Consider the following 24,490-nt stretch of genomic DNA (forward strand, 5'->3'; position numbering starts at 1 on the left):
ACCTCCGGGCCCCGTAATAGATTTATTGCAAGTTTATGTGGAAGATCCAAATAACGGTTTTGTTTTTTCCTTTGATTGAGGTTTAGTATATGTGCCTGGATTTCAGTGCCCCATTATACAAGTTTAATACGAAACAGTTTATAGAAAAACCTCAGTACATGGCTAGGCTCGTAAATCTAATAAGCAGTCTGATGGCTCAGAGATATCATGTTCCTGATACTTTATAAATCAACCAGGTAAAACATTCAATAGATGAAGCGTTTTATTATTATTAGAAAATGTCTAAACTATATTGTACTTACATAGTTGTTGTACAGACTCCAGCTGTCCCCAACCACCCGATACAATGCAGGGGCAGGCTGGGCTGGGGGCAGGGGGGCATCTGCTACCTGACCCGGTCCCATAGTGGGCTACCTTGGACTTGATCACTGAGCCACCCATTTTTACCCTTTAAAATGCTCCTAATAGGCTGCTGAGTTGAGTCTTGCCCCCAGACTAAAATTTGCCAGCCCTCCCTGAAACAATGTATTGTTTATATAAAGTGCAACACACGGTATCTCCCTGATAGTTCATATCGATCTGCACATTGTGCTTGAGATATCATCAGGCACATTTATAAAAGTGTCTTTGTTGTAGAAAAGCTCTAATTAGTATTATCTTCCTCTCCATAATATTTACAACTGTCCTGTAACATTTGTATTGCCTGATCCGCTATGTTTTCAAATTTTGACATCATAAGTGTGCAAGACCATCCGCCACATTAAACCTGATTGTATATCTTATGACAGAAACAATTATTCTTTATATCATAATCGCTCTGCTTCAGGGTCCTGAATGCGATTCTCGCCCGATGAGACAGATTTGTGCAATTTAGTGTGTTTGTACTTTATTTAACATTTGTGACTTTTTGGTAATATGTTTCATTTTGACACAATTTAAAATGACACTATTGTGTCCTATGTTAATGACCAAGAAGACTGTTGTAAATGCACCTTTCTATGTTATTGGCTGTAAAGGAAAGAATGCTGGACAGAAAGAATTTGCATAACGGATCTTTATAGTAGAAAACCAATCATATTCACATTTTAACAAGGGTTAAGGGTCTGAAGAACAGCTTCTCTTACAGTTCCACTGCCGCAGAATTTATTCCTGTAGAAAACAAGAACACAAATGTTATTATGTGTCATAGTGGGTGAGAAACATCATAGATCATGTTATGTATCAACATCAATAAACCTCAGGGATCCAAATATAGCTGCAAAATTCTACAGTTATAAAACCCATCTCTCACATCCACAGACTGCAGTAATAAGCAGTGCTAGGCTGCTGCCCAGCAACCAATCTAGGAATATAGACCACACAGCCAGCACTGATAGGTGAGGGGTGAGGGTGGGTGTAAGATCATGGTGTAGGTAAGAAGGGCTGAAGATAACGGGTGAGGGTGGGTGTAAGATCATGGTGTAGGTAAGAAGGGCTGAGGATAACGGGTGAGGGTGGGTGTAAGATCATGGTGTAGGTAAGAAGGGCTGAGGATAACGGGTGAGGGTGGGTGTGAGATCACGGTGTAGGCAAGAAGAGCTGAGGATAACGGGTGAGGGTGGGTGTAAGATCATGGTGTAGGTAAGAAAGGCTGAGGATAACGGGTGAGGGTGGGTGTAAGATCATGGTGTAGGTAAGAAGGGCTGAGGATAACGGGTGAGGGTGGGTGTGAGATCACGGTGTAGGCAAGAAGAGCTGAGGATAACGGGTGAGGGTGGGTGTAAGATCATGGTGTAGATAAGAAAGGCTGAGGATAACGGGTGAGGGTGGGTGTAAGATCATGGTGTAGGTAAGAAGGGCTGAGGATAACGGGTGAGGGTGGGTGTAAGATCACGGTGTAGGCAAGAAGAGCTGAGGATAACAGGTGATGGTGGGTGCAAGATCACGGTGTAGGCAAGAAGAGCTGAGGATAACAGGTGATGGTGGGTGTAAGATCATGGTGTAGGTAAGAAGGGCTGAGGATAACGGGTGAGGGTGGGTGTAAGATCACGGTGTAGGCAAGAAGAGCTGAGGATAACGGGTGAGGGTGGGTGTAAGATCACAGTGTAGGTAAGAAGGGCTGTTGATAACGGGTGAGGGTGGGTGTGAGATCACAGTGTAGGTAAGAAGGGCTGTTGATAATGGGTGAGGGTGGGTGTAAGATCACAGTGTAGGTAAGAAGGGCTGTTGATAACGGGTGAGGGTGGGTGTAAGATCACAGTGTAGGTAAGAAGGGCTGTTGATAACGGGTGAGGGTGGGTGTGAGATCACGGTGTAGATAAGTAGGGCTGAGGATAACGGGTGAGGGTGGGTGTAAGATCACAGTGTAGGTAAGAAGGGCTGTTGATAATGGGTGAGGGTGGGTGTAAGATCACAGTGTAGGTAAGAAGGGCTGTTGATAACGGGTGAGGGTGGGTGTAAGATCACAGTGTAGGTAAGAAGGGCTGTTGATAACGGGTGAGGGTGGGTGTGAGATCACGGTGTAGATAAGTAGGGCTGAGGATAACGGGTGAGGGTGGGTGTAAGATCACAGTGTAGGTAAGAAGGGCTGTTGATAATGGGTGAGGGTGGGTGTAAGATCACAGTGTAGGTAAGAAGGGCTGTTGATAACGGGTGAGGGTGGGTGTGAGTTCACGGTGTAGATAAGTAGGGCTGAAGATAACGGGTGAGGGTGGGTGTAAGATCATGGTGTAGATAAGAAGGGCTGTTGATAATGGGTGAGGGTGGGTGTAAGATCATGGTGTAGGTAAGAAGGGCTGTTGATAACAGGTGATGGTGGGTGTGAGATAATGGTGTAGATAAGAAGGGCTGAAGATAACGGTTGAGGGTGGGTGTAAGATCACGGTGTAGATAAGAAGGGCTGTTGATAATGGGTGAGGGTAAGCCAGCAGTGGGCAGTGATCATTATATATCACACAGTACTGAGCTGTCTCCTTCTGGTGGGTGAATGAGACTTGTTCATGGTTAACGACGGGTGTAGTGTACATACGTCTTTCCATCTTTTCCATATTGCACAGTTATAGAGGAGGCCCCGATTGTAGGAAACAGAAGGTCAATAATATTATTGTTCCAGACAAATTTTGCTCTATTAAGGGGTCCAACGTCGTTAGACACATCAATATATGCTGTATATTCGTTCCTTGTATTAATGTACCCGCTACATGGAGAAAAGACAGAAAATTTAATATTTGCTTTTCATTCTTCTCCGTAAGATTAGACTTTCCAGAATCATTTCCATCAATTCTTCACTTACTTATAGATTTGATATTGATTAGTGTTTCCATTGGACCCAAAAAGAGAAACAAGGAAATATCCCTGAACATTCAACGTGCCAGTGATCTGAACTGTCACCTTGTATCTCCAACCTGGAGGAATGACATCAATGGGAAATAACACATTATATTATATTACATCATACAACAGAAATGTCTGCAAAAATTACATTCAGTATTTCCTCAAAGAAACATCTCATCCTGTCACTCGTAGAAGACACTTATTTATCACTTATTGTTGTAATTTATCAGTAAAATATCAGCTGAGTGATGCTGTATTCTGTTTTGTTTAATGTATCAGGATATTAGAAGTCACCTTGCTGATCTGTAACCTGTATAATAACATTCTGCAGCCTCCATCCTCAATGATCTTTATAATCTACAGTACAGAAAATATTATTCCACACACCTTTATTTTTGTCAGCTTTGTTTTATATAAATCTAATTACGTATTTTTATTACATTCACCTTTAAAGTGTTGATGATGAATTAGGGAATAATTGTTCAGAAATGATAGCCCGATGATAATGGACTCAGGGTTCGGTTGAGGAATTTACAGGGTGTGAGCAAGAGATTATTTGTGTTATACAGGATATAATGTTTTCTGTCCTCTGTCCTCTGTGTATCTCTAGTTTATTTATTATTACATAAAGCAGTTATAAAATATTAATAAAGTAAAGTTATGGTTTTTTAGACTTACGGGAGAAGCTGGCACCATCTCCGGTATTGACATAAAACCTTTGGCTGGATGAAGTGATTCCTTTGTAGGTATCTGCGTAGTGTCCCATTAACGGACAACCGCTGCTGGGGCACGGAAATCCTCCACCCTAAGGAGAAACGGAAGATTGTCATTTACCCTTGTGCAGAAATGGTGGTCGCACAATCCACCTAGCGCATAGATAGGTGCACACCCAACAGTACGCGGCTGGATTACCCACCCTGGAAAAATAGGGATGCGCCTAAGAGAGTAAAAACGTCACATCACAATGCACCTCCACCCTGTTCATTCATTTCTACATGTAGATTTTTCTTCTAATATGGACTCGTGTAGAGTTGGACACATTTGCACCCGAACCTAAGCAAGAAAAGATGCATGTTTGTTGTCCGCATCCCCCGATGCATCCAGCCGGACATCAGAAGTATATTCACCAGGTATACGTCAGGAGTAACGAGTATATTGTAGAGAAAGTATAAAGGTGCAGCTTGGCGGTGCTTGTAGTGATATTACCCTATTAGTACATAATATAATAATGTAACGGGGTGTCATATACATAATAGAGAATATTGTCTGCACAGTGTTATTACTCACTGATGAGAATGAACTGTATGTGGAGCCGGGGAACCCAACAAAACCATCGCGGCTGCGGATACTCTCTGTGTAATACTTGTAACTTCGGAGGTGGTTGCAGGCTACAAAGTCTCGGGTTCCTGTGAGAACAAAGTGCACAACAATAACAATTAAATCCAGGATAAATAAACACAAATGAATATATATCGTAAAAGTACAAACAAATATAAAGCGACTCAAATTTACACTCCTGTGTTACACATCCAGGTACACTAAAGAAATAGCACAATATCGGGTACGGCGTGCGCTCACCTCCTATGGAGGGAGAACTGTTGTGATAGAGAGATAAAATAAGTAATGATAAGAAATATTTAAGAAGAGTGGTGTGAAAAGTGTCCTCAGTGAGCGCTCTTCCTAATCCTGATCTAAAGGCAGAATAACCCTACACTAATGTGAGATAACACCTACAATCCAAAACTTTTTATAATATTAAAAGTATATTTATATAATTACCATTAACATTTACTTATGTAGCGCCAACAAGTTCCGTACAATTAGGAAAAAACACAGTAATAATACAACACTGCGTAATACAAAAAGAGCGGTAAGAAGGCCCCGCTCACATGAATGTATAACGCAGTATAGGGGCTCTCATTGCTTAGAGATAGGACCACACTGTTAGCATAAGCGCATTAACGGGGCGGGTGGCTTATCATGTATGTGTAAATTTGAGAATTCTGAATTTTTATGTACAAGTAAAATAGCATTTATTTGAGCAATCTCCATTTCTGTAATTTTATATATATATATATTCAGGGGCGGGCTGGGCCGGCGGGCAGGGGGGCATTCTGACCGCTGTTTGGGCCGGCCGCCCCCCCCATTGATACAATATTACCTCAAGACACGCGATGCGGGCGCGTCAGCGCACAGGTGGCCGCATTACATGACACGCGATGCGGGCGCGTCATTGATGATGCGGCCGCATTGCGTGTCAAGTGATGCGGCCGCCTGTGCGCCCCCCAGGCTGAAATTTGCCAGCCCGCGCCTGTATATATTGTCTACTTTGAGGGATCTCTGAAGTAGTGGGAGGGCGGAAGGAGACGTAGTGAATCACATCGTTGTGGCCCCGCCCCCACTGCAAAATGCCACTTTTGTCACGGCCATGAATCGCGTCATTGAGGCCTGTCAGGGACGGGATGCAGGAGACCTGCCTGCACTCCTAGGAGTCCAGGAGACATACCGGATTTCAGGGGAGTAGGCAATTATGAGATAGATATTAGTCAGACAGATAGATAGATTATATATATATATATACACACATACACACCGTGGTGGAAGTGGGGGGTATGTCATACTTCCACATCTCCTACTGTCTTCATTGTAACACTATCACATTCCATTGACTTATATTCCCATTCCATTTTATTTTTTTTTCATACCGCCACATTTTGCCCATTATCTATAATATAAATGCTTAGTGGCGTGTGTTAGTCTGTCTGTGTGTGTGTGGAAAAAATAAAACCAAGCTGCAGCGCCACCTGCTGGGCGGAGTTATACACTGACCTACTAAATTCTTAGTGTGTGTGGGGAAAAAAATCAGAAAGGGCTGAAATTTGGTATACTAAGATGTTTTTAATTTGTTCATTTAATTTGTTAATTGTTAAAAGTGTTTATAAAGATTTTAAAAATATATATATATATTTCTTGAAGGAGAAGTGACAGTTGGGAGTGGTTGGTGGTTGCTGGGGGTGACAGTGGGGAGTGGTTGGTGGTTGCCGGGGGTGACAGTGGGGAGTGGTTGGTGGTTGAGGCCTGGGCTATGGCCCAAATGCATGACAAGAACCTTTTTAACACCTTAAGTAGCTTGATATGACTAGAATGCATGAGTATCATGCACGGGTTAACTTGTGTATATATATAAATATATATATATATATATATATATATATATATATATATATATATATCATTTTTTTCCCCCCATGAACTATATCAGTGTTGGCTAACCTGTGACACTCCAGGTGTTGTGAAACTACAAGTCCCAGCATGCTTTGCCAATATATAGCAGCTTATTGCTGGAAGGGTATGCTGAGACTTGTAGTTTCACAACACATGGAGTGTCACAGGTTAGCCAACACTGAACTATATATTCCCTATGAACTCTACAGTCTCTCCACCCTTACCTTGTACATATATTTAACAAGATGTAAGACTGCTACATTTACTTGAGAAGATTCCTAGAGCCCGACGACAGCCATGTTGAAGTGCTCTTAGTGGATAAATTGGGACATTTATGCACATAAAATATGAATCATTGCAGGTCCACAGGTTTTGCGATATGGAAATTACACTTAGATAAACTTATCTAATATCATATCGCCATCTAGTGGCTGCAAACTAAACCGTTTCACTTTCTTGCTGTATCTAATGGTTAATGGTGAGTGAACTATGTTACTCCAGAGATAAATATTGAGTGAGCACTGGACGTAGTCCTCACTGTGTATAGTGTATAGATACATTGTGTGTTGCCGTTACTGTCCCTACTTTTTACTATCCACAGATTATAAGAAGGTTATCCACATTTCTATATATATTGATACTATTTATTGATCGATCGATTAGTTTAGTTTTTTTGTAGGATTGTTTATATTATGTGTTAAAGTCTTTCTCCATTATTATAATTACAGAATCTCACATTTAGTTATCTAAAACAAAATAATTTTCTATGTATTTAATTTACTATAATTTTACTAAATTAATTGATTTGATTTAATATTGTTCAGATCTTTTTCCATGTCCATAAATGATATTGTTATAGTTATACTAATCAGAGTATTTTCATTTAATTGCATTTCCCTCCCCCTGTCCCATTTTGTTTTACTAGGCGATCTTTTATTTTATGTTAGCTCTTTTTGGGATTAATCACAATGTCCCTTAGATTTTAGACATCGTTATAGACACTTAGAGAAATGTAGTAATTTCCGCTAACATGACATATACTCATTTATGAATAACCGCTACAGCCATTCATATCTGATGGCTACAACGTATTCTGTACCGTTCTATAAAGCAGCCGGAGTCCTTTACCTTGCCAAATGCCATCAACGTCCACAATCTGGGACAGCGCGTTTTTCTTACATCCTGGCATTTCCTCTCCTCCGTTTGGAAAGAAATCCAGGTGACCGGACAGCTGACTCGTTCCTAATCCTGAAACAACACAATTTTTACTGTTATTCATACTATAAATAGAGGTTCCTGCCATAATAAAGAATAAGACATGACATCCACAGATTTCAGACCTCGTGTAACAATTCTGGGTGTGGCTGGATCACTTAGAAATAACTTATTGTATAAATGTATTTAAGTTAATAGCGCAGTGCTCCAATTTATGTAATAGCAAATGTACTGATTTTTTTATATTGTGTTCTATTTAATTATAGGAAATTGATATATTTCTGAGACAGAGTCCGTAGAGGAAATTGGATTTGTGTAACATTTCTAAACGAAGCCTCCTGCTAATTGATTGTTTTCATGTGAAGTGACCGACACATTTTTGTAGCCTGAAAGCACAGCAGGGAGTCGTTAACTGTTATCCTGCCTGGTCAATGTGAAAGGAAACATATGAACAATGCGATTTAGTATATCACAGATTAGTGTAAATATTGTTAAGTATACATTGTTGCATTTAAAATCCAAGTTTAAAGAACATCTCACATTCTGATGTTAATCTTTCAATGAAAGTACATTTGGTACAAAATTGTGAAAAGACACCGGCGCTCAGTGCAAACACCAATGATCACGTGTTTAAAAACTGTGCTCAAATATTATAAATCACATACAGTAGGCTGCTTCCCTTTAAAACATTAGCTTGCAGATGTACAACCTAGATACACAAAAGAGAAAGAGAAGCGCCAAAACATAGTGTGATATTCCCAAAGCAAAGCAGCGATCAGGATAATTAAAAAATTAGCCTCGTCCCATACAGATCTCGCCATCCACTGGTGATCTTAGCTCCTTTACACCGATATACAGACAAGAAACCCTTTTGATAAAGTCTAATAGACGAAACGCGTCAAGGGACCTTTTCTGTTGTGCATGTGATCCAATTTGTCGGCTGAACACGCATTGCCGCTTGTCACCAGAGGGGCTAAGGAATTATTTCTTGTCTGTATATCGGTGTAAAGGAGCTAAGATCACCAGTGGATGGCGAGATCTGTATGGGACATTGGATGATCACAGTACACAGATTTGATTATATTCAATGTATGGGCATTGATTTGTTATGTTTGGATACAATTTTATGAATTAAATTTGTGTTATTTTACTTCTGTTGTGACGCATTACACTATTGTTTGCTATTTTCTATTTGAGTTATAGTCTGGAGTTCCTCAATCTGCAGTTGAAGGTCCTGGGGATCGCAGAGGGCTACTCTTTCGGCTAAGCGAATTTACTTTATACATCTGGTACGAGGCTAATTTGTTAATTATTCTGATCACTGCTTTGCTTTTGCCAATATCACACTATGTTTTGGCGCTTCTCTTTCTCTTTTGTGTATCTAGAAAGTACATTTGGGCCTGGCCGGGAAAGGGGGCTGGTTTATGGCTGGGATACGGCATAATGGTGCTGAGTACACGGACAACATTTACCCTGACATCTTCAGTCTGGATGTCTGCTTCCCGACGAGGATCCATGACGACTGTTGTGTGAACCGACTTCAACCAATCCCGATGAAGGAAGACGCCGGCTATATACAATGTACAACCTTTTCTAACGTACATTGTACATGGCCGCATACTTATATTACCCCCTTCAAAGCACCGTTAACAGCGCCGCCTATCTCACTGATGTCATCAAGTCGCGCCTGCATCTTCCTTCATCGGGATTGGTTGTAGTTGGTTCACACAACAGTCGTCATGGATCCTCATCGGGAAGCAGCCGTCTGGACTTTGGATCAATTGTTCCTTTCTACTCTCTCATTACCTACCCTAACTAATATACATTCATTCACATCTCTCCAGAATGCACCTGCTCAAACTACAGTCTCTCCTATTTACTGTCACCACACTTCTCTCCAAATTCCTCTTCTTTCTCCATCATCCTATTCCTCCCTCTCCAATTATGATTTCCCGTTTACTACTTCCCTCCTCACTAGTCTGTACATGAACTGTTTTGTCTCCTGCACCCACCACACTCACCAGCTACATAAACAGAAATATACCTCACACCCACAAATCCTCCTCGAATGTCCTATTTCTCACCCTGCTCCTTCTCATGGCTGCTGGTGATATCTCGCCTAACCCTGGGCCCCGTACAATCCCCATTATCTGCTCACGCTCCTTGCTCCACCCCAAACCTTTAAATCCATCCCACCAACCTTATCCACATATCTCCTCTACCCACTCTTCCCTTCTCCTCTGCACTATGGAACGCTAGATCTGTTTGTAACAAACTTACATCCATCCATGATCTATTCATTTCTAAATCCCTCAACCTCCTCGCCATTACAGAAACCTGGCTCACCTCCTCTGACACTACATCCCCTGCAGCTCTCTCCTATGGGGGACTCTTCTTTAGCCACATTGCCAGACCCTTAAACAGACAAGAGGGTGGAGTAGACATTCTACTCTCTCCAAGCTGCACCTTCCAAGTCATACCCTCTGAACCCCGCCCTCTCAATCTCATCATTTGAAGTCCACACGTTACATCTATTTTATCCTCTTATTCACCCTCCAGGTCCAGTTTCACAATTCCTTGACAACTTTTCAGTCTGGCTCACTTATTTCCTATCCTTTGATCTGTGTACTCTCATACTAGGTGATTTCAACATTCCCATTGATAATCCCACTGTCTCTTCTGCCACTAAACTTATTCCACTTACTTTCTCCTTTGGTCTCTCCCAGTGGACCACATCTCCCACCCACAGTGATGGACACTCCTTGACCTTGTCTTCTCCTGTTACTGCTCCATCTCTAGTTTCTCCAATTTAGCCGTCTCACTCTTCGACCACAACATCCTTTCCTTCAGCCTCACCTTACCTCATGCCCTTCCCCCTGCACCCAGATACACACGTACACAACTCATAATCCAATTACTGCATCATCCTGCCCTAATCAGGCTGCCTCTTTCTATAACAAAACACTCACTTCAGCCCTAGACAATGCAGCTACTATTTAGTCTCTGATGATCCAAACCCCGGCCATGGCACAACAGACTCTGCAAAAGTGCTTCCACACTGCAGAGCGCTAGTGGAGGAAATCTCATTCCTATCCCAATTTCCTTCACTATAAATTCATCCTCTCATCTTACAGCACTGTCCATTCAATTGCCAAACAAACATTCTTCAAATTTCTAATATCCACCCAGTCAACTAACCCAAGTTACCTCTTTGCCACCTTCAACTCACTTCTCTGCCCACCTGCACCTACCCCTCCTATCTCTCTCACTGCCCATGATTTTGCTATCTATTTCAAAGACAAGATTGACACCATTCGAAAAGATATTGCTTTATGCCAAATTCCACTCACTACACTCACTCTTCCCACCTTTACCTACACTCCCCAAACCACCCTTTACTCATTCTCTGCAGTAACTGAAGACAAAGTATCTGCACTCATCTCATCATCTCACCCTACAACCTGTCCACTCGACACTATTCCCTCCAAACTCCTCCACTGCCTCTCCTCCACTGCATGCCCACTTCTAACTCACCCTACAACCTGTCCCCTCCACCCTATTCCCTCCAAACTACTCCGCTCCCTCTCCTCCACTGCATGCCTACCTCTAACTTGCCCTACAACCTGTCCCCTCCACCCTATTCCCTCCAAACTACTCCGCTCCCTCTCCTCCACTGCATGCCTACCTCTAACTCGCCCTACAACCTGTCCACTCCACCCTATTCCCTCCAAACTACTCCGCTCCCTCTCCTCCACTGCATGCCCACCTCTAACTCGCCCTACAACCTGTCCACTCGACACTATTCCCTCCAAACTCCTCCACTGCCTCTCCTCCACTGCATGCCCACTTCTAACTCACCCTACAACCTGTCCCCTCCACCCTATTCCCTCCCAACTACTCCGCTCCCTCTCCTCCACTGCATGCCCACTTCTAACTCACCCTACAACCTGTCCCCTCCACCCTATTCCCTCCAAACTACTCCGCTCCCTCTCCTCCACTGCATGCCCACCTCTAACTCACCCTACAACCTGTCCACTCCACCATATTCCCTCCAAACTACTCCGCTCCCTCTCCTCCACTGCATGCCCACCTCTAACTCACCCTACAACCTGTCCACTCCACCATATTTCCTCCAAACTACTCCACTCCCTCTCCTCCACTGCATGCCCACCTCTAACTCACCCTACAACCTGTCCACTCCACCATATTCCCTCCAAACTACTCCGCTCCCTCTCCTCCACTGCATGCCCACCTCTAACTCACCCTACAACCTGTCCCCTCCACCCTATTCCCTCCAAACTACTCCGCTCCCTCTCCTCCACTGCATGCCCACCTCTAACTCACCCTACAACCTGTCCCCTCCACCCTATTCCCTCCAAACTACTCCGCTCCCTCTCCTCCACTGCATGCCCACCTCTAACTCACCCTACAACCTGTCCACTCCACCCTATTCCCTCCAAACTACTCCGCTCCCTCTCCTCCACTGCATGCCCACTTCTAACTCACCCTACAACCTGTCCCCTCCACCCTATTCCCTCCAAACTACTCCGCTCCCTCTCCTCCACTGCATGCCCACTTCTAACTCACCCTACAACCTGTCCCCTCCACCCTATTCCCTCCAAACTACTCCGCTCCCTCTCCTCCACTGCATGCCTACCTCTAACTCGCCCTACAACCTGTCCCCTCCACCCTATTCCCTCCAAACTACTCCGCTCCCTCTCCTCCACTGCATGCCCACCTCTAACTCGCCCTACAACCTGTCCACTCCACCCTATTCCCTCCAAACTACTCCGCTCCCTCTCCTCCACTGCATGCCTACCTCTAACTCGCCCTACAACCTGTCCCCTCCACCCTATTCCCTCCAAACTACTCCGCTCCCTCTCCTCCACTGCATGCCTACCTCTAACTCGCCCTACAACCTGTCCACTCCACCCTATTCCCTCCAAACTACTCCGCTCCCTCTCCTCCACTGCATGCCCACCTCTAACTCGCCCTACAACCTGTCCACTCAACCCTATTCCCTCCAAACTACTCCGCTCCCTCTCCTCCACTGCATGCCCACCTCTAACTCGCCCTACAACCTGTCTCTCTCCACTGGCACATTTCCATCCTCCATTAAACATGCGCTCATCTCACCTATTCTAAAGAAACCATCTCTCAATCCAGCCTATCTCCCAACTACTGCCCTAATTCTCTCCTCTCCATTTGCCTCCAAACTACTTGAGCGAATTGACTACTTCAGCAGAGTGGAGAATCCTCTCAGTTTTATGTAAGTGAAGTGAGTTCAGACACTGCCAGTCTGCGATAATCCATAGCACTCATTAAAGTGATAGAGAAGCAGATGAAGAAGCTGAAGGACTATATGAAAACAAGTATCTTGGCCTTGTAGGACAAGTTCTTTATTCACTTTGCCACAACCCAAGGGTTTGCAGCATATTAGAGTCTGATCACTACCTTTGATCAATGCTTGATCCTAGGTTTAAAGCAAATGTAAAATCTGTAACTCCATAAGAAAAAATTGCTGGATCAATTGGCACAGTCGCCGCAAAAAATACTTAATAAAGGAATAATAATCACAATGATGATGATGATCAGGCACATCTCAAAGAAAACATCCACTCAGGTTTAAAAGCGATGGCAAATATCTTGCTGCCTTTACGACGTCTCAAACTGAAACTCTCTGACTCAGATGGTGGAAGATTATTTTAATGATAGTAGAGAACTGAGATCAGTCCCTGTAAACACTGAACGGGACAGAAGCCCCTGGTACGGACTGTCTGTGATCTATCTAAGCTGCCCACCCTCCAGTGTGTATTCTGAAAGATTGTTTAGTACAGCTGGAAACATTGACCGTCAATGGAGGTCACCTCCCAAAAATGTTGTTATTCCTCAAATTAAACTATGACTTGTTTTTATGAACTCCATTGAGGATGAGCTTTTATTGGGTGCTAATACTCATGAGGATCAAGGATGAGTTTCTGATGCACAATCCATTGTCCAAAATCAATAATTTGGGGGAAGGGGCATTGGGTGAAGGTAACATTCTCAACGAGCTTGCTGCAGTGTTGCCCAAAGTTGCTCAGAGTCACAACACTGATAAGAATGAAGGGCGTGATTCATTAAGGATCTTAAATGAAGAGGATTCTTATTTCAGTCTCCTGGACAAAACCATGTTATTTGCAAGGGGTGCAAATGAGTGTTCTGTTTTGCACATAATTTAAATATTGACTGTTTTTTCATGTAACACACAAATACTTGATAGCTTATTTGTATACTGAAATTTAAAGTTGATATTTATGTGCTACATGAAAAACAGGCAGTATTTAACTTATGTGCAAAACAGAACACACATTTGCACCCCTTGCAAATAACATAGTTTTGTCCAGGAGACTGAAATAAGAATCCTCTTCATTTAAGATCCTTAATGAATCAGGCCCGAAGTGATCATTATAAAACAGACTGTAAATGAATGAAAATAATATAAATACTAATGTGAGGACAAGAAATCGCCAAAATTAACATGGATTTACTTTTCTTTTTTTTTTGCAAATCCAAAAACAGCACAAGAAACAGGTTGTCTCACTTATCTCTAATATACTCACCTATATTAGGGATCATTGGGGCTCCATCTGTATGTATGACATCAACAAAAGGTGCGTCTGAGGGGTCCAATCTAACCTCTATTGGGGTCCCCATGAAATAGGGTTCTGCTGGATCCAGTCCTGTGGGAACAAAAGATTTTGATTACTTACAGACAGTCAGAGAGTGCAGAGTACAGGTCACTCAGTGAAGAGACAGAAAGTGCAGAGTACAGGTCACTCAGTGGAGAGACGGAGAGTGCAGAGTACAGGTCACTCAGTGGAGAGACGGAGAGTGCAGAGTACAGGTCACTCAGTGAAGAGACAGAAAGTGCAGAGTACAGGTCACTCAGTGGAGAGACGGAGAGTGCAGAGTACAGGTCACTCAGTGGAGAGACGGAGAGTGCAGAGTACAGGTCACTCAGTGGAGAGACAGAAAGTGCAGAGTACAGGTCACTCAGTGGAGTGACGGAGAGTGCAGAGTACAAGTCACTCAGTGGAGAGACGGAGAGTGCAGAGTACAGGTCACTCAGTGGAGAGACGGAGAGTGCAGAGTACAGGTCACTCAGTGGAGAGACAGAAAGTGCAGAGTACAGGTCACTCAGTGGAGAGACGGAGAGTGCAGAGTACAGGTCACTCAGTGGAGAGACGGAGAGTGCAGAGTACAGATCACTCAGTGGAGAGACAGAGAGTGCAGAGTACAGGTCACTCTGCAGAGAGATGGAGAGTGCAGAGTACAGGTCACTCAGTGGAGAGACAGAGAGTGCAGAGTACAGGTCACTCTGCGGAGAGATGGAGAGTGCAGAGTACAGGTCACTCAGTGGAGAGATGGAGAGTGCAGAGTACAGGTCACTCTGCAGAGAGATGGAGAGTGTAGAGTACAGGTCACTCAGTGGAGAGACAGAAAGTGCAGAGTACAGGTCACTCAGTGGAGTGACGGAGAGTGCAGAGTACAAGTCACTCAGTGGAGAGACGGAGAGTGCAGAGTACAGGTCACTCAGTGGAGAGACGGAGAGTGCAGAGTACAGGTCACTCAGTGGAGAGACAGAAAGTGCAGAGTACAGGTCACTCAGTGGAGAGACGGAGAGTGCAGAGTACAGGTCACTCAGTGGAGAGACGGAGAGTGCAGAGTACAGATCACTCAGTGGAGAGACAGAGAGTGCAGAGTACAGGTCACTCTGCAGAGAGATGGAGAGTGCAGAGTACAGGTCACTCAGTGGAGAGACAGAGAGTGCAGAGTACAGGTCACTCTGCGGAGAGATGGAGAGTGCAGAGTACAGGTCACTCAGTGAAGAGACAGAAAGTGCAGAGTACAGGTCACTCAGTGGAAAGACGGAGAGTGCAGAGTACAGGTCACTCAGTGGAGAGATGGAGAGTGCAGAGTACAGGTCACTCTGCAGAGAGATGGAGAGTGCAGAGTACAGGTCACTCAGTGGAGAGACAGAAAGTGCAGAGTACAGGTCACTCAGTGGAAAGACGGAGAGTGCAGAGTACAGGTCACTCAGTGGAGAGACAGAAAGTGCAGATTACAGGTCACTCAGTGGAGAGACGGAGAGTGCAGAGTACAGGTCACTCTGCGGAGAGACGGAGAGTGCAGAGTACAGGTTACTCAGTGGAGAGACAGAGAGTGCAGAGTACAGGTCACTCAGGGAAGAGACAGAGAGTGCAGAGTACAGGTCACTCAGTGGAGAGACAGAGAATGCAGAGTACAGGTCACTCAGAGAAGAGACAGAGAGTGCAGAGTACAGGTCACTCAGTGGAGAGACGGAGAGTGCAGAGTACAGGTCACTCATTGAAGAGACAGAGAGTGCAGAGTACAGGTCACTCAGTGGAGAGACAGAGAGTGCAGAGTACAGGTAACTCAGTGGAGAGACATAGAGTGCAGAGTACAGGTCACTCAGTGGAGAGACAGAGAATGCAGAGTACAGGTCATTTAGAGAAGAGACAGAGAGTGCAGAGTACAGGTCACTCAGTGGAGAGACGGAGAGTGCAGAGTACAGGTCACTCATTGAAGAGACAGAGAGTGCAGAGTACAGGTCACTCAGTGGAGAGACAGAGAGTGCAGAGTACAGGTAACTCAGTGGAGAGACATAGAGTGCAGAGTACAGGTCACTCAGTGGAGAGACAGAGAGTGCAGAGTACAGGTCACTCTGCAGAGAGATGGAGAGTGCAGAGTACAGGTCACTCAGTGGAGAGACAGAGAGTGCAGAGTACAGGTCACTCTGCGGAGAGATGGAGAGTGCAGAGTACAGGTCACTCAGTGAAGAGACAGAAAGTGCAGAGTACAGGTCACTCAGTGGAAAGATGGAGAGTGCAGAGTACAGGTCACTCAGTGGAGAGACAGAAAGTGCAGAGTACAGGTCACTCAGTGGAGAGACAGAAAGTGCAGAGTACAGGTAACTCAGTGGAGAGACATAGAGTGCAGAGAACAGGTCACTCAGTGGAGAGACAGAGAGTGCAGAGTACAGGTAACTCAGTGGAGAGACAGAGAGTGCAGAGTACAGGTCACTTAGTGGAGAGACAGAGAGTGCAGAGTACAGGTCACTCAGTGGAGAGACAGAGAATGCAGAGTACAGGTCACTCAGAGAAGAGACAGAGAGTGCAGAGTACAGGTCACTCAGTGGAGAAACGGAGAGTGCAGAGTACAGGTCACTCATTGAAGAGACAGAGAGTGCAGAGTACAGGTCACTCAGTGGAGAGACAGAGAATGCAGAGTACAGGTCACTCAGAGAAGAGACAGAGAGTGCAGAGTACAGGTCACTCTGCGGAGAGATGGAGAGTGCAGAGTACAGGTCATTCAGTGGAGAGACGGAGAGTGCAGAGTACAGGTCACTCTGCGGAGAGATGGAGAGTGCAGAGTACAGGTCATTCAGTGGAGAGACGGAGAGTGCAGAGTACAGGTCACTCAGTGGAGAGACGAAGAGTGCAGAGTACAGGTCACTCAGTGGAGAGACGGAGAGTGCAGAGTACAGGTCACTCAGTGGAGAGACGAAGAGTGCAGAGTACAGGTCACTCAGTGGGGAGACGGAGAGTGCAGAGTACAGGTCACTCAGTGGAGAGACGGAGAGTGCAGAGTACAGGTCACTCAGTGGAGAGACGGAGAGTGCAGAGTACAGGTCACTCAGTGGAGAGACGAAGAGTGCAGAGTACAGGTCACTCAGTGGAGAGACGGAGAGTGCAGAGTACAGGTCACTCAGTGGGGACACAGAGAGTGCAGAGTACAGGTCACTCAGTGGAGAGACGGAGAGTGCAGAGTACAGGTCACTCAGTGGGGAGACGGAGAGTGCAGAGTACAGGTCACTCAGTGAAGAGACATCCTGAGAATGCAGAACGGGACAGTCACAGGACATGTTTTTCTGCACTTGCAGCAAGTTGACCGTTTTCTATGTTTTAGTCAAAATATATATTTTTAAACCTACCAGTGATTCTTGCAAGTCCGCGCCTTCTCTTTCCAACCTCTCCAGCTGCGTGAGCCCCCAGACTGTGACCGATGACATGAACATTGGATGGAGAGTATCCAAAGTTGCTCTAGAAATCATTTTCAAGATGATCTTTGTTAAGAAAATTGACATTTTTTTTGTTCTATTCCATTAGGATTGGATATTTTTCTACTTTACTAATGTGAATAACCTGGTCAGGGGCAAAAAATTAGGTAACAAAACAAGTGTGTAAAGTGTGTTCTATAAAAGGGATGTTACCCTAACCACGCCCATGTTTTGCTCATTAACATATTTGGCAAAAAGGTGATTTAACATCATGGAATATGGATTCTAAAAACAATTAAAGCGAAACCTCTCTCCTCCTCATTTTTATTTCACATTGATACAATGCTGCCCATAATTACCTACCGAGAGTACGTCAATGAAATAAGCCACTTCTGCCCCCACAACACGAATATTATTTGAGGCCTGACTGTACAGGGCGATTGAGCCACCTCTCCAATCCACAGTGAAACAATTAACATCTTCCACTGCTAACATGGCCTGAAGATAAGAATAAAGGGAATTACTTGTGTTCATGAGTCAGTTATGTCTCCTTATTACGGACACTTACCTTGCACATGTCGATGAGCCAGCTCTCCTCTCCTTTATCTATAAATCCATGGATTATGAATCGCGTTTTCCTACTGGTTCTAAAGTTTGATGTAGAAATTGTAGATGGGTTAGCAGCGTTCACTTCCTGCAAATAACAATAATCACATTCATATTACACCAGCTGCAGTATTTATAATCGCACAAAGTCTACCATGGCTTACAAAGCACAGGACTGTCAGACATTATCCTGTACAGTACAGATAAATATCTCTGTTTGTGCAATTGAAAAGTGAGATACTTTGTGATTATAGAATAAAGTAACATATTTGTATATGAATATTATTATTATTATTATTATTATTATTATTAGGGTTCCGTAGCTCCACCCATTGGGTATACACCTGTTTATATTTATATATATATATTTGTGGGGGGTGAAATATATCATATAGTACTTAAAATAGTTATATATTATATCTATTGTATATTTTTATATATAAAATCTTTTTTTACTTAATGAGTAATATGTGGTACAATAAGAAACTACAATGGTCTCACCTGGAAGTTGTTCGGGTTGGCGGTTGTGTAGAGCAAGAAACGAGTATTTATTTTTTCAGGAGTCCATGGTAAGTGGCTGATCGGACGCTCTAACGTTCCTGCCCAGGGGTGGTTGTCTGTAAAACACCCGATTCTGGCGAAACAGACCTCCCCGCCTGCAATATGTCACATCACAGAACACATTACTGACGTAGAACTCAGTACACTGTCATTGTATCCTCCAGAACCTAATCATTTCTATAATGCTGAGTGATCCATGTCTACCTGTATTAATATAAACGTTCTCACTTCTGATGTACCCCCTGACAGATACATAGTGATATATTCTGCAGATTATTACATTACTGACCTCTCTAGAGATCTGCAGAACATTGCTCTATACCATCTACCCATTATAGATACATTTAGATATATTTTACAGAGTTCTTATACTGTGCAAACACGGCCCACATCTGCTTCTTGCCCGCACTCACCAGTTCCTTATATCTTACATTGTCCATTAGTTCCTTAACACTTGCAGCTCTCACAAGTGCATTACCCATCAAACTCTCACCAGATCCTTACCTCTCACATTCCCAGCCAGTTCCATACTCCTCACAGCCCCTACCTGTGCCTTACCTCTCTGAGCTTCACAAGTACCTTACCTCCAGCACCATAAACCAGCTCATTACCCTGTAAAATTTCCTTACACCTCATAACCTCTACTACTGCATCATCCCTCTTATACCATCAAGTGTCTTACCCAACACAACCCTACCAGTTCATTACCCCTCACATCTACCAGCAACTCTTTACCTCTCAGCTACCCATCAGTTCCTTGTCCCTCATCACCCATCAGTTCCTTGTCCCTCACCACCAATCAATTCCTTGTCCCTCTCCACCAGTCAGTTCCTTGTCCCTCACCACCAATCAGTTCCTTGTTCCTCACCACCAATCAGTTCCTTGTCCCTCACTACCAGTCAGTTCCTTGTCCCTCATTACCCATCAGTTCCTTGTCCCTCACCACCAATCAGTTCCTTGTTCCTCACCACCAATCAGTTCCTTGTCCCCCATCACCCATCAGTTCCTTGTCCCTCACCACCAGTCAGTTCCTTGTCCCTCATCACCTATCAGTTCCTTGTCCCTCATAACCCACCAGTCCCTTGTCTCTCACCACCAATCAGTTCCTTGTCACTCATCACACATCAGTTCCTTGTCCTTCACCACCAATCAGTTCCTTGTCCATCATTACCCATCAGTTCCTTGCTCCTCACCACCCATCAGTTCCCTGTCCCTCATCACCAAGCAGTTCCTTGTTCCTCACCACCCATCAGTTCCTTGTCCCTCACCACCCATCAGATCATTGTCCCTCATCACACATCAGTTCCTTGTTCCTCACCACCAATCAGTTCCTTGTCCCTCACCACCCATCAATTCCTTGTCCCTCATCACCCATCAGTTCTTTGTCCACCACCACCTATCAGTTCCTTGTTTCTCACCACCCATCAGTTCCTTGTTCCTCACCACACACCAGTTCCTTGTTCCTCACCACCCATCAGTTCCTTGTCCCTCCCCACCCATCAGTTCCTTGTTCCTCACCACCCATCAGTTCCTTGTTCCTCACCACCCATCAGTTCCTTGTTCCTCACCACCCATCAGTTCCTTGTTCCTCACCACCCATCAGTTCCTTGTTCCTCACCACCCATCAGTTCCTTGTTCCTCACCACACATCAGTTCCTTGTACCTCATCACCCATCAGTTCCTTGTCCCACACAGGCCCCTCCAGTTTGTTGTCCATCAACACCCATCAGTTCCTTGTCCCACACAGGCCCCTCCAGTTCCTTACCTTTAACAGCTCCCAGCAGGAATACAATCGGCAGCAAAGCACCGAGCATCTGAAATTTGAGATAAAAGAAAAATGTCCCATTGTGAATTGTTGCAGAGAAGGAGAATTTGTATTTCATCCACACAATGAGGATGTGGAAGTATCACACATATTTTATACACAAATACACCTAGTTAACCACTAGGGACATTCACAGGTGAACTCCCACATTCTGCTGTACAGTGGTTCAGTAAATGTATGTAACTGTACTTGCAACAAAAGAGTCAATGTGCCTTAAAATGAAAGAAACTATCCGTGAACCGCTAGTAGCTGAAATAGACTGAGGACAGACTGGACATAATCTGGAGAAAGCCTCCTGCTACCATGGACCTCCCCTCCACGGTCTTCTGGAGGAGATGTCCAAAAATAGGCAAGTGTGAAACACACAACTGAGGAGACTATGGGGCTCATGTAGAGTGTGATCATTTGCGTAAGAAAACATGAACCCCACATATACATGCATATGTTCCGTCAGGCACATCTCATCATGTATCCAGCTCTACAACAATAGTATATGTGCCAGGTTTACATCAGGGGCAATAAATGTGTATGCTACTAAATCTGTGTCGGATACTGACATTGTGCGTCTGTGTCGGATACTGACATTGTGCGTTTGTGTCGGATACTGACATTATGTCTGTGTCGGATACTGACATTGTGCGTCTGTGTCGGATACTGACATTGCGCGTTTGTGTCGGATACTGACATTATGTCTGTGTCGGATACTGACATTGTGCGTCTGTGTCGGATACTGACATTGTGCGTTTGTGTCGGATACTGACATTGTGCGTTTGTGTCGGATACTGACATTATGTCTGTGTCGGATACTGACATTGTGCGTCTGTGTCGGATACTGACATTGTGCGTCTGTGTCGGATACTGACATTGTGCGTTTGTGTCGGATACTGACATTATGTCTGTGTCGGATACTGACATTGTGCGTCTGTGTCGGATACTGACATTGTGCGTCTGTGTCGGATACTGTCACTGTGAGTCTAAGTAAATGTAAATCTGTGTGTCAGTGTGGATCTGTGTGTCAAGGAATAGATTTTTGTAAATTAAACCTTGTATTTTATAAGGAATAATGTAGCTCCTTCTTGAATTATTACCATTATTAAAAGTCGCCTTAGACCGTCAATTACATCATATAAATGTGCTGCTACATATCACATGCCCTAGCTATGCCCCCTATGACATCATATAACTGTGCTGCTACATATCACATGCCATAACCACTCCCCCTATGACATCATATTCCCTCAGTGGAGATGGAGGGGTGGGCATAACAGCAAATATAGCCTAGGGGGGTGACAAAGTGTAACCCAGACCATGGGGACGTTTAAGCACCTGAGCAGTAGATACGCCCTCTATATAGGTGGAACATATTTTGAATTTAAGTTATTTTTAGTTATTTCAGGAAGACTTGTGGATTACTAGTAGAGTGTGGGGCTTACCTGACAGCATGGCAGTAACATATTTATAACATATTTGTATTATTACGGCATATTTTTAGTTTTTAATACAGGTACATATATTACAGCGCTGAGTATTAAAGGGGCGCTGGAGACTTGTCCAATGTGGCAGACGCAGGGGACTCCCAGAAATCTGTCTCTGCCTGGATAACGGGATGGTGCCAACCTCTCCAATCCTGTACCCTCATACACCCGCAATACAATGACTGCACCGAGGATCTGACCAGTCTCAGTAGTGACTGACACAAGGAAATACATTAATATTACTCTAAATACATCAACACTGGGATATACACGGGGAGAAGAGAGGGACATGGGACAGTTTGCAGAAGTTTGCAATCAAAGATCTCATATAAAACGATATATTATTACTTATTAATACGCTGCAAATATACCCTCTTATTGCTATAAAGTAACTATGGTCTCATAAAGCATCTTATATATTAGAGAAAGTAACATGATATTCAATATTCACTGTAAAGTTCCGTGTGATAACTTAATAAATACAAGAGAATTAAATAGAACATATTTATAATATGGAAATTATATATATATATATATATGGCAGACATGGTGTCCGCTGTTGGCAATCACTTACCTTGTATCTAATTCCACAGCTGCCGTTCTGTGTAATGCTTCCAGGTGTCCCAGATCCTGAAATATACATCCAGGGGGGAGGAGAGACGTCTTATCAGATGGAGGATGGAGGTCACTGTGTGACCATGGTAATCAGAGATGTTTTTCCTTCTCCAGCCATAAACCTCAACAACAAGAGATTACAGCAGATTGCTCCTTTATTTTCATTGACAAGCAGAACTCGGATAATAACCGTACAGAATGATCACACAATAAAGCTGGATATGGTGGTATAAAATACAGGGAACTGTAAATATTTATTGCAATATAAAAACATACAGTATCTCAATAAAATGTGGCAAGTCCCCTTTATAAAGGAATTGCTAGGTTAATATCCAATTCTTCTGTCTGCCTCGCCCGCTCTTTAAAAAATAATACCTGGGTCGGTCACACAACTCTTTAGACATGAGAAGTGATCAGTAGGTGTATTTTGTGCATTACACTTCAATATAACCAGTCCAAGCATAGTCTAAGTACACACAAGACAGAGTTATCAATATGTTGCTGATTCTCCGCATGATAGTTCTACTGAGTGTTCTCCGGCATTCCCTGAAAAATGTGTCAGCTCAACAGACCTAAGGAAAAGTGCATGGGCGAGATGGTCCTTTATCAGCTCCAATGGTTGTCTGGAACCATATCAATCCATGGTCTGAGATTTCTATTAGCTCTATATGTGTCATGGATGTCCCTTGGGGAACAGGAAGAGGAGATTAGTAAGAAATCTGTACTGGAAAGGGTATTGTGAGTATTTGACAGGCACATATAGTCTCATCTTGGAATATAGTTACCCCAATAGAAGGATTCATTATGTAGATGGCCTGTCGAGTATGTTCAAATGAACAATGTTAAAGTGTCCACCCAAACTCAGATTACCCAGGGCCAAGACATGAAGAAAAAATGCTATATATTGAGATCATATATGTTACATAATAATTTGGAAGAAAAAAGGGACACTTAATAAACACACAGAATAATTCCCCAAACTATATCACTCTCTCAACACAGCACAGCAATCCTTACTGGATCTAACTCCACACTTTAAACAAACAGCACTTGAAATCAAACAGCAGTGGAAATCGGCCATCATAATCTATAATCCGTTAATGTTTCTCTAGAAAGATATCTTTCCTAACTAGAATAGCTTTAACCTCTAGCTTTACAAATAATGGAAGCGTAGGTTATATTAACCATGCCTCCCAAATATCCACCTTCTGCTATCGAAGATAAGTCACAACTTTTTTTTGCATATGTTAGAAAACTCTTTCATACTCCAGTTCTCAAGCTCTAAAGCCAGAATATATCATGTAACATTGTATTACAAAACCAGGAAAACATATAATTAAGTATTAAGAATCTGAATGGGGAAATATAATCCAATCCAGTCTAGCTGCCGATTGCCTTTGGAAGTCAAGTCCAGGAGTAAGGAATGTTATCCGACCACTCCAATAGTCCTGCATCTGGACAACTCTTTTTATCTTGAAATGACTAAAGCCAATTACAAACAACTGGTTTTTACATCATGGACCTCATTGTCTACGTCACTAAGTAACTGGGCCTCATATTGATAATAATGGATAAGTCATATTATATCTTTTG

General features: G+C 43.6%; 1 protein-coding gene across 1 annotated transcript; it reads right to left on the minus strand.

Moving 5' to 3' along the window:
* Positions 1-1,066: 1,066 nt before the first annotated feature.
* On the minus strand, positions 1,067-20,796 carry LOC142160148 (pancreatic triacylglycerol lipase-like). The gene is made up of 12 exons (XM_075215108.1): positions 20,748-20,796; positions 18,923-19,077; positions 18,384-18,509; positions 18,179-18,313; positions 17,750-17,858; positions 14,355-14,474; positions 7,666-7,785; positions 4,600-4,718; positions 3,991-4,117; positions 3,272-3,383; positions 3,008-3,175; positions 1,067-1,149 (listed from the first exon to the last, which is right to left on the minus strand). The coding sequence occupies exons 1-12, from the start codon at positions 20,794-20,796 to the stop codon at positions 1,086-1,088; spliced, it is 1,404 nt and encodes a 467-aa protein (XP_075071209.1). The 3' UTR covers positions 1,067-1,085.
* Between the last annotated feature and the right edge of the window lie 3,694 nt (positions 20,797-24,490).

Source organism: Mixophyes fleayi, chromosome 6, assembly GCF_038048845.1.
Source record: "Mixophyes fleayi isolate aMixFle1 chromosome 6, aMixFle1.hap1, whole genome shotgun sequence".
Classification (NCBI taxonomy): Eukaryota; Metazoa; Chordata; class Amphibia; order Anura; family Limnodynastidae; genus Mixophyes; species Mixophyes fleayi.

Excerpts from the sequence above, each read along its gene's own strand:
- LOC142160148 (XM_075215108.1), bottom strand. The coding sequence starts at position 20,796 with ATGCTCGGTGCTTTGCTGCCGATTGTATTCCTGCTGGGAGCTGTTAAA. Across the intron at positions 4,719-7,665 it reads CGTTGATGGCATTTGGCAAG|GAACCCGAGACTTTGTAGCC; the intron begins GTAAAGGACTCC and ends TTGTTCTCACAG. Across the intron at positions 1,150-3,007 it reads TATGGAAAAGATGGAAAGAC|GAATAAATTCTGCGGCAGTG; the intron begins GTATGTACACTA and ends TGTTTTCTACAG.